This window comes from Gavialis gangeticus, unplaced genomic scaffold (assembly GCF_001723915.1).
Source record: "Gavialis gangeticus isolate Ggan-Ray unplaced genomic scaffold, GavGan_comp1, whole genome shotgun sequence".
Taxonomy (NCBI): domain Eukaryota; kingdom Metazoa; phylum Chordata; order Crocodylia; family Gavialidae; genus Gavialis; species Gavialis gangeticus.
The window spans coordinates 87,787,961-87,798,191 of NW_017729024.1; the positions used below are offsets into that span (position 1 = coordinate 87,787,961).

Genomic DNA, 10,231 nt, shown 5'->3' on the forward strand with positions numbered 1-10,231 from the left:
GGCTCCGGGCAGCTACAACGAAGCATCTGCCAGCAGCAAGGGGGAGGGGCCTGACAGCCGCTGCTGCTGGTCAGCACAGGCAGGTGAGTTTGGAGCAGGTGCAGGATGGGTAGGGGCTGTTTGTCTGGATCTGACCCGCTCTGCTGGGCCGGGTCTGGAGTGGGCGCAGGGCAGGTCAGGGTTGGGGTTGTGCTTGTGGGTCACTGCCAGTGGTGCTTGGGCCAGTGGTGGTGGCAGCCAGAAGGATCTGCCTCCACTGCCTGGGCTGCCTAGAAAGGCGGGGTGGGCCGGGGGCTGTGTGCTGTTGGTGGTGGTGCATGGGCTCTGAGCTGTTGCGTGGGAGGAGAAGGGGTGGTGACTGGCCCACGGCAGCTCCCCAGAACTGTCTATGTGGCTCTGGGCAAAAATAATTGCCTGCTGCTTCTCTAGAACCTGTATTAAGTATACATATCAAGTATCTCATATCATACATATTAAGTATTTCATATCACACCTGTTGGGTGATGCACCTCTGCACTGTTCCTGCTGTACACCATGGTTGTACACACATTGTGTATACTAGGGCTGTGCAAAGCTTTGGTCCCTGATTCAATCTGGCAGAGATTCGGCCCGATTCAGTGACAGAATCTCCAAATCTGAATAGAATCAGAGGACCCTTTATTCTCTCCAAATTGAATCGGAACTCTCTGAATCGATTCGGAAAGATTCGGCGATTCAGACATAGACACAGCTTTAAATGTTTTTTCTACATACCTCTAGGTAGCAGGGGTTTGTGAATGCTGCGATGCTGGGGCACATGGAGCATCCCACAGAAGCACAGGGGCTCCCCAGTGTGCTCGGCAGCAGACCTGGAAGTGGACCAGAAGCACCTGTAGTCCAGTTCCGGATCTGCCGGGGAGCGTGCTGGGGGGCCCCCCTGTCTCCTCCCCAGCTCAGTGACTGATGCCTTCTGGGTCTGGGGGGGCACCTGGGATCCCCCTGCGGCTGATTGCCAAACTGGTGGGGCTTGGGGGGGGCCCCCCCAGCGCACTCCCTGGGAGACTCAGAAGTGGGCCAGAAGTACTTCTGGTCCACTTCCAGGTTTGCCACCAGCACATGGAAGGCACCCCTGCACTCATGTGGGACGCTCCATGCGCCCCAGCATCGCAGCAATCATGAGCTGTACCTGCTACCTCAAGATATGTAGAAAAAACTTTTAAAGATGTGTCTATGTCCGAATCGCTTATTCTCTGAATCAGGATCAAATATTCAGATTCAGATTCAGCTGAATCGAATCAAGGACAGTAATCCAAATCAACTAATCGAATCACTGTCCCTGATTTGAGCTGAATCCGAATCCAAATCGAATAGGGCCTGCTTTGCACAGCCCTAGTGTACGCACCATGGTATAAGCCTGCCTTTTCTATCAATCTCCAGAAAGCTACTTGGCCTATCTTGTTAGAGGTTTATACAGTGTTTGTATAACCTTCCAGTTTCATTTCCAATTTTCCAGTGTTACGTGATTCTGGACTACAAGGCATTGAGTTTTTTGGGGGGTGACGGTTGATGCCGTATCGCCTGGAGCTGAGTCGTTGTCTCTTGCTAGTATCGGTTGTTCTTTAGAGCTCGCCTGCCATGACTTTGATGGAAAGGAGGAAAAATAGAAATACTCCTAAGAGACAAGATGGCTGTTAATAACTCAAGGATTTGGCTCCTCTTCATAGGGCTCCACCATCCCCATCCCCTGCCCTATCCACACCAGATTTTCCACACCTGCTATTCTCAGTTGTCATCGCCAGGCTTCTGTCCCCCAGTTCTTGTCCCAGTTCTGGGCACTGTATCCCAGCTGCTTGCCCCATTTTTCTCCGCACAGGTCCCAAGCTGGCTGCTCCCCAGTTTGAATCCCACCCTTGACACTCAGGGCCGGGTCTAGAGTTATCTTCCCTCCAGACAATAATCCCTTTTTTGTCCCTCTTTTCTCCTAGGTCCCTGGAGCGGTTCATCTCACCCTCTCGGACTGGACTCGCCAGCTGGCACATCATCACTGCTTTGTCTCTGGTTCTTTTCAGGTAAGTTTGCAGTCAGGACTCCTCTCCGAGTCCTGGGGTCGATCCCCCTTCATGGTGGTCTCTTTGCACTCCCCACCCTTCTCTCTTGTTCTTCTTTCCTGGAGATCGATGCTGATTGCTTTGTCGGTGCCCCTTAAATCTCCCACACCAGCTAGCTGGGCCTGCTGTGGCAGTGTGCGATTTGCTGCTTCCATGGCTTTCCCAGTTGATTCTCTTTAGGGTCTCCAGTGCAGCTTTGCTCTTGCCCGAGCTGGGTGCACCTCTGTCCTCCATCTGCATTCATACCGGAGCAGCTGGGTTTGCCACAGCAGCCTTTGATCTGCCGCGGTCCCAGCTTCCCCAGCTGATTCTCCTGATCAGCCCAGGTGCAGCGTCTCTTCCACCCAGGCTCGCCGCATCTTTTCCCTTGTCTGGGTTCGCCCCCAGTAAGTTTCTTTTCTCTTTACTTCGCCTTGCATCCCTGTGACAGGGCGTGCTAGCCACCCTGTCACAGGGGGTGTTAATGGAATATCAAATCCAGTTGTAATTTGGTAACGTCTCTGTATCTCCATATTTTGTAGCCAACTTCTGTAGCAACATAGGTGCATAAAGGAATGGTCAGCAGGGGTCACTACAGGTCCAATCTACAGCCTATTGAAGACAATGCAAAGACTTGCATTGTTTTAAAACAGGCCTTGGAATAGCAGCATCCTAACATCAATACCTGCAGGCTTTCACTTCATGGTTTCCATCACTTTTGGAGAAGGAAGTGATGGGAGCCAAATCTCCTTTCCAACAAAGCCACTGACAAACTGTATTAGATTCAAAGGGAACAAGTGGATTCCAGAGTTCAGGAGATGTAGGGACAGGCCCATCTGAGCAATGTGGGTAGCTTACCATCTGGACACATTGGATTAAGTGTCAAATGGAGGACAGAGTGTAGAATTACACACTAGAAGTGTAATTTAAGGGGACCCAGAATAAAACCCATAGTTTTTCATGATTGATTGCACTTGAAGAGAAGTCTAGTTTTCTCTTTCTGGCTGTTATGAACTAGCACAATGCTTCAATTAATTCCGAGAAATATTTGGGACCAATCTACCTGATAGTTCAGCTTTATCTAGATGAGCAAGCTGGCAGGATGGCTTTCACTGGAGATAAAAGCATGGACAGAGCAGTGGGATTGCAGCACTGCTTGAGACATTCACTGTCCTTCTAAGCCACAATTAGAAAGAAATATACAAGGGAAATAACTACAATCAATTTAGTGTTAGCTTTTCTTTATAAATATTTTTCTGTACCTTTTGTAAATCAAGAAATACAATTTGTGGCCAATTTACTTGTTTTTGTTTTATTTAGGGTCATGTGGAAAGATGTTTCCAGGTCACACGAGAGCCTTACAGCAAGTATGTCTTGTGAGAATTTCATAGGATATTCAGTAAAAAAAAAAAAAAAAAAAAATTACAACAGAATGTAAGTATTTCAATTAATTAACTGATTCAGTTGCTGATTAAGTTTTTGAATTTTTGGTTTCTTGGCTAAATTGAATGTAAATGTATGTATGAGCAACAGAGTGTCTTCCCCCCCAAATCTTTGAATATAGAATTAACTTCCTGAGAATTTACAAGTATATTTATATCAGAAATAGGAATGTTTATTTTGCCTAAGAATATAGAGATGGAACTAGACCACAAAGTTGGATCCAAATTCAATATGACTTAGCCCCTAAGCTGAAGGTGTATAAAGTGGAGATTTTAGTTTTTCCAGCAGCAAAAGTTATGGTCTAGATGTGAATAGCCAGAAAGTTGAGGGATGTTCTTAACCAGGTCTTGCATTTAGGACCTTTTTTTTAAATCTGTTAGCCTAAGAAAATATCTCTCTTGTTCTTGGATATTTTCCAGAAAAGCAACCTTGCACAGGCATTAGAAGTCATAGTTTGGTTTGGATTTTTTCAGTAGTTTACAAGTCTGAGAGTAGTGTGGAGAAGTTATTCTAATCTAAACCCTGGAATTCTGTGGAAAGAAATCACATGACGCAGTTGATGTGATTAGACGGTATGCTTCTCTTCCAGTCCTCAGAGTAGTAGTGTGCAGGGAGGCAGTTAGGAGGAAGATAGTGGCAGTAGTTCATCCAACCTCACTGCAGATGTTCATCATGGGAGAGTTTCAACATCAGCTGCTCACTCTCTTTGGGGGCCTAATTTGTCTGTGTGCACTTTTGAAATGCGTTAGATTTTTGAAGTATTTTTTCCCACGTGTATGGAGCGCTCTGCCTCAGTCTTTCTTTCGCTCAATGGGAGAATGGGCAGGTAATAGAAGTTTCCTCACATTTTTATTGTTATAACCAAATGATGACTCGTTGCTTAATTAATCATAAGAACTATTCCCCATCCCTTATGAACAAAACTCTCAGAGTTCATCACAGTTTTCATTTGTAAATGGTTTTATTCCTATAAGCCAGAAAGTTCCATTTTCTAGCAGAATACAAAAAATAATCCAAATTATTTTAAAACATAGGCACTTTATATAGGCATTTTAATGTACTCCTCATGCCTAGTTCAATTTTTTTAAGTGTTTTAATTTTAATAGCTGTTTCTTCTCTTTTCCTGGTTTATGAAGCAACTAATTTATGTGTAATATATAGTCTCTTTACTTTTTATATCCCTGGTAATTTTGTTCCAGTGCTTACCTGGCATTAATAATACCATTAACATCTGTACCTACAACAGACTAAAACTCTGGAGACCTGTTGCTTTGCTGCTCTTTCTTTTTTAAAGGTTACAAGTTCTCCTAAAATAGCTTAAGTCTTTAAAAATGAAACATTTTCTTCCTACCAAAATGCTGGCTTTTTTCTTTCAGTTATTAAACTTCTAATATGAAGTATGTCTGAGAAGAGTTTTGCAGTTTCTGCATTTGTCTTTTGCCAGTGGTAGAGATATGGTCACCCACTATCTAGGTAAAATTCCAATTTTAGTATAAGATTTTTGGGTGATTTCTTCTATTGGACTGACTATGTAGTTGGGGTGAAGTTAGACAAGCCTTTGAATGCAAGACATCCTTCCCCAGGTCTCTGATCACAGAGAACACTTTCCCCCCCAGATTATAGGCATAAGCTTCAGCTCCCATGGTTTTCAAGGAAGTAAAACACGTGGCAGTATGCCATATTTTACTAGTAATTTTTTCCCCCCTTTGTGAGGGGTCAGCACAATGATCAGGCACCATTGAAAAAGCATTTAAGCCCTATTTTGAGGATATGAAGGCATGGGTTTTGGGGTGACCAGGTAGTTTTTTGGTGAAAGCCTGCTTCCATTGACATTAATAGTGTTTGCCATTAACATCAATGGAAAAGTTATTCTCTCTTTCCTTTATGAACTTTCAAGTCTGCTGGTCTCAGTGAAATTGTTGAGTTTATTTTAACAATTCATTACCTCTTACAAAATGAGGAATTTTTCAGGTGCTGCTTTTTTCCTAATAGGTTATTGCTTTCTAACTGCCAGGCTACTGAAAAGCTTATCAAACCACTTCTTGCTTTGTTGAAGCATTCTGGATTGTTTATGAAATAGAACAGTAATGTGTGTGTATAGTAATAACTATTCTAGGCCTTAAAATATTTTAAAATCATGTTGTTTCCCTGGTTTCCCACATCATTTAGATTGCTCAAATCTGCATTTCTCAGAGCCTCATGTAAAACAAAATCCTTTTATGTTCCCATTTCTCCTTCCATCCTATTCACTATGTCAGCTTGGTAGGGCTATGCTGGAATTGTTCAGGTTGATCTCAATGGTAAATTTGTTTTCACGGTTCTCTGCATTCTGCTTGGGGTGTTAGCATGTATTTTATCTTATCTAAAATGAAGATACTGTATTTTAAGGGTCTGGTGGGATAGAAAGTCAAAGAAATGCAACTGGTATAGTGGAGATGGGTTAACAAAGCAATGCGGAAGGAGGAGCTGAGGAGGAAGAGAGGCAAAAATGAGGGGCAGGATAAAGGGGAAGATGAAGAAAGGGAGGGTGGGGAGGGCACAGGGGGATATGGTAGCAAGCAAGGGATGATTCCTGGCAACAACAGCTCCCTAATGGACACCTGGGACTCTACTAACTGGAGACTAGGGCAGTGATGCTTGCTTGTGCGACTTGCAGGCCACCTAGAGGTTTCCTCTTGGTTGGTCTTAGGAATGCAAAGTGGGGAAGAGGCCAAGGCCTTTCACACAGTGTAGCTCCTGTCTTGTCCATGGGGGAGAAAGGAAAGAAAGCTGTTAGGTCCAGATTCATTCATTCATTGTACCTTTTGTTGTTTGCTGGTGTGAGGAAGGAACTCTGGGAGCTGAGTAAATTTGATGTGAAACCAACATTTTCAGGAGAGAGAATTTTCATGACTTTATATGGTGTTATACAGCCACCTGCCTCTTTGTGCCTTTGAAAACCTATTCTTGAGGTAGCTAAAGTAGAATATTTTGCCTAATTTTTTCTTCAGAAAAAAATTAGTAGCTGATCTAATTTGATATGTGCACTTCATCACGGGTCAGCATTAGGTGGTTCAGAGAAAATGCAAAGCCACCATAATGGGCAGATAAGCAAAAAAAAAATCTGTCTTTGTAAGAAATTCCTCCTTAATTGTGGACAATTTGGTAGTTGGCTCATCTCGGACTTGGTTTCCTCTTTGAAAATGGAGATAATATACAGCATCTGTTATTAAGATTAATTAAGCTGTTATTAAGATTAATTAGTATTGTTTAAATGCTTTGAAGATGAAAGGTGCGATAGGAAGTGATAAATAGAATTTCTAGACGAAAAAGTCACGATGGAATGAATGAAATGTCTAGAACGAAACAACCTTGTTACAGAATGTTTTCCTCACACTTGAAGGGGAATGCTAAATCAAAAATTTCTGTATGCTAGATTTAGTCATTGGTAATAGATTCCTTGGAGAAGGACTAAAGCTTACAGCTTACACCTTTACTGCAGTGATTTAAGCCCAGAATGTTAGCATGCTGGTGTGCAGGGAATGCTGAAGAACGAAAAGAAAAACAAGATAAGAGAAGGTTAGAAATTTAATTGCTTTTTTTTCTTTTAACAGTAATCACAGGAGCAGGAGATGGAATAGGAAAAGCATATTGCTTTGAGGTAAGGTAAGGGCATAAAGATTAACGGATGGGAAATTACTAGCCTTCTGACCACATACTGCAAGTTAGTGAAATCTTCCCATAGATAGATCTTGCACTAAGGATCTCACCTTCTTGAGTGTACATGCATAACTCATTTTAACTCTCATCACCTTGCAAACAGAAGCAGCCATGCCATTTCAAAATTAAGGAAATGACATGAAATATTTGTTCATGTCCCAATACTTCCATAATGCCAAGAAATCTCAGAAAAATACTGAGCAATAATAAAATTTTGTATCTTCTCTAATATACAGAATATGATGACAGCGTAGTCTAATGCAGTCCAGTCTAATGCAGTGGTGATCAACTTTTTGGCAGATGAGTGGGGAGGGGCCAGTCCATGGAATGGCTCAAGTTCTGCATGTCAGGATCAGACCCTAGGGCCCTGCATGGCTCCCTCCCTGCCCTGAAAGCCAGGAGTGGGCCCTATGGGTGGGCACCACCCTCTCTTGCCCCAGCACACTAGGATTGGGTCCTGGGGCCTGACGCTGCCCCCTCCCACCCCTGCAGGCTGGGATTGGGTCTGAGGGCCTGGCACTGCCCCTTCCCATCCCAACACACCAGGATTAGATCCTGAGGGCTGGCACCACTTCCTCCTGGCCTTCCATGTCACCAGTCTCCCGCCACCAGAGTTTGGGACCTGTGGGAAGTCCAGATGACATGGGGGCACAGGCTAAAACTGGCCCACAAACTGGGGATTGAGCATCCCATGTCTAATGGATGTGGTGTGAGAGAGTCAATTTTCTCTGGATTCTGTTCTCTGCTCTAAAACTGACCTACTTTGTGGTTTGAACAAGTCACTTAGGGCTCCTATACACATGCAGGGAGGCTGCTCTGACACTGTAATTACAGCATGGCAGAGTAGACTCAATTAATCGAGTCTGTTGGAACATGGTAATTACTGTGCTTGTGTATTAGTGTCCCCACCCTGAAAAATGGCAGCGGGGGCACTTCAACCAAAGCTTGTCTGATGATTAAAGCTCACCTCTATTTTTCAGTGCAGGGATGCTAATACATGTGATGCTCCAAGTGCTTTAATTAGCATGGCTCTTGGAAAAGTGCTAATTACAGCCCCCGTTCCCCCCACCACACACACTTCCAAGAGCACGTCTGTAAATGCCCTTAGATTAAGTGTCTCAGACACAATTACCTCTCATTGAATTCACAAGCCTGAAAATGTTGGCCTTAATCTTTCTGTCCCAATTTTCCCTGTTTTACAGTTAGGATAATAATATCTACCTACCTCCCAGGGATGAACAGTTAATTGTATTGCCAAATCATTGTTTTATTGAAAGTGTCATGATAGAACGTGTTTCACTGAAACCCCAGCTCCTGGAAACAAATGATTATAGGAAGAAACCTCTTTTATTTAAAAATAGTAATTTTCTAGCCCTCCTGGTTCCAAAGAAAATAATGGAAAAAGCTGATATGGGTATCAATTGATTAAAAAAAAATAATGATAGGAAGTAATGAATGACAGTCAACATGGTTTTATAGAAAATAGGTCCTCTTAAATTTGATTCTTTGAGATTACAACTTTGGCTAATAAAGGTAAGTGTTGGTATAGTAATTGTTTGGAAGATATCTGACTTAGTATTACATGACATTCTAATTACAAATTAGCACTATGTTCTACCCACAAAGCACAGTAGTTTAAGAACTGACTAGCTGATGGATCTTAAAAAGTACAGGTAATCCTTGACTTACAACATTTCAAGTTACAACGTTTCGCACTTACAACGTTTATAAATTGACACCCTGTTTCAACTTTATGAAATAACCTATTTCAACTTTATGACTCTACAATGCTTAATCCGATATGACACCATGCCAACAAACAAGTTCACTGCATCACCCATCACCCTGGAGAACATCTGTCCAAACTTCCTTGGACGCTGTTTTTAGGAAAGCAGACAAGACTCCAGAAAAACCTGCAGCCAATACTCCTGAGAAGACTCCAGCCAAGAACCCTTCAACAAGTCCAACCAAGAGCCCTTCAAAAAGTCCAGCAAAGTCGCCACAAAGAAGTCCTTCCGAATCAATATGATTTCTATTTATGATATAAATACATTAATGTAGCTATATTACTCATCTATAATTGATCAAGTACAAAATTCTGGGGTATTCTTGGTGAAAATAGGGTATTAGGCCTTGGTTCAGGAACCAATCCTCCATTTGTAACATTGTTTCTTATGAGAAAATTGGTTCTGAGTTACAACGTTTCAACTTAAGATGCGGTTTCCAGGAACCATTTGTGTCATAAGTCCGAGGACTGCCTATAGTTGTCAGTTGTGGGGACTGTTTTTGAATGAGGGTGTGCCTAGCAAAGTTCCATGGGGACTGGTACCATGGCTAAAGCCATTCAACCTTTACATCAATGATCTGGAAGTAGATATAAACAACTTTTGAAAATATTTGTGCGTCATAAAGTCTGGTGGAATTGGGAATGATGAGGACAGGAAAGCTGTACACAGCAATCAGGAATGTTTGTTATGCAGGCCCATTCAAACAACATGCATTCTGGTATCTGCATTTTTTTTTTAACATTCTGAAAAATTGCAAAGGCTGCAGAAAAGAGACAAAAATTGTCCAAAGGCTGGAGAAAATACCTGATAGTGAGTGACTTTAATCTGTTTAGTTTTTCAAGAACAAAACTTAGAAATAGTTTCATAAGGTGATATTTGCTGGCCAATAAAGAGCTCTTTGAGCTAGCAGAACGAGACATGAGATTTTGGAACCAGTAGCTGAGACCACAGCTGGAGTACTGTGTCCAGTTCTGGGCTCTGCAATTCAGAAAGGATGTGGAGAAGCTTGAGAGAGTCCAGAGAAGAGCCATGCAAATGAGCGGAGGACAAGAGGCCTTATGAAGAGTGGCTGAGAGACACAGGACTCCTCAGCCTGGAAAAGCATAGGCTCAGGGGTGACTTGGTGGCAGCCTATAAATACATAAGGGGTGTGCATCAGGAACTGGGAGAACAACTGTTCACCAGGGCACTCAATGGGATGACAAGGTCCAATGATCATAAACTCCTGTAAGACCA

At 42.9% G+C, this 10,231-nt stretch overlaps 1 protein-coding gene across 1 annotated transcript in view; it reads left to right on the top strand.

Moving 5' to 3' along the window:
* The first annotated feature begins 3,884 nt into the window (after positions 1-3,884).
* Positions 3,885-10,231, top strand: part of HSD17B3 (hydroxysteroid 17-beta dehydrogenase 3) — a 45,359-nt gene continuing 39,012 nt past the window's right edge. The window contains exons 1-2 of the mRNA XM_019517340.1: positions 3,885-4,335; positions 7,103-7,149. Of these exons, the coding sequence (XP_019372885.1) occupies positions 4,173-4,335; positions 7,103-7,149 (210 nt within the window). The 5' untranslated portion in view covers positions 3,885-4,172. The remainder of the gene's footprint in view (positions 4,336-7,102; positions 7,150-10,231) is intronic.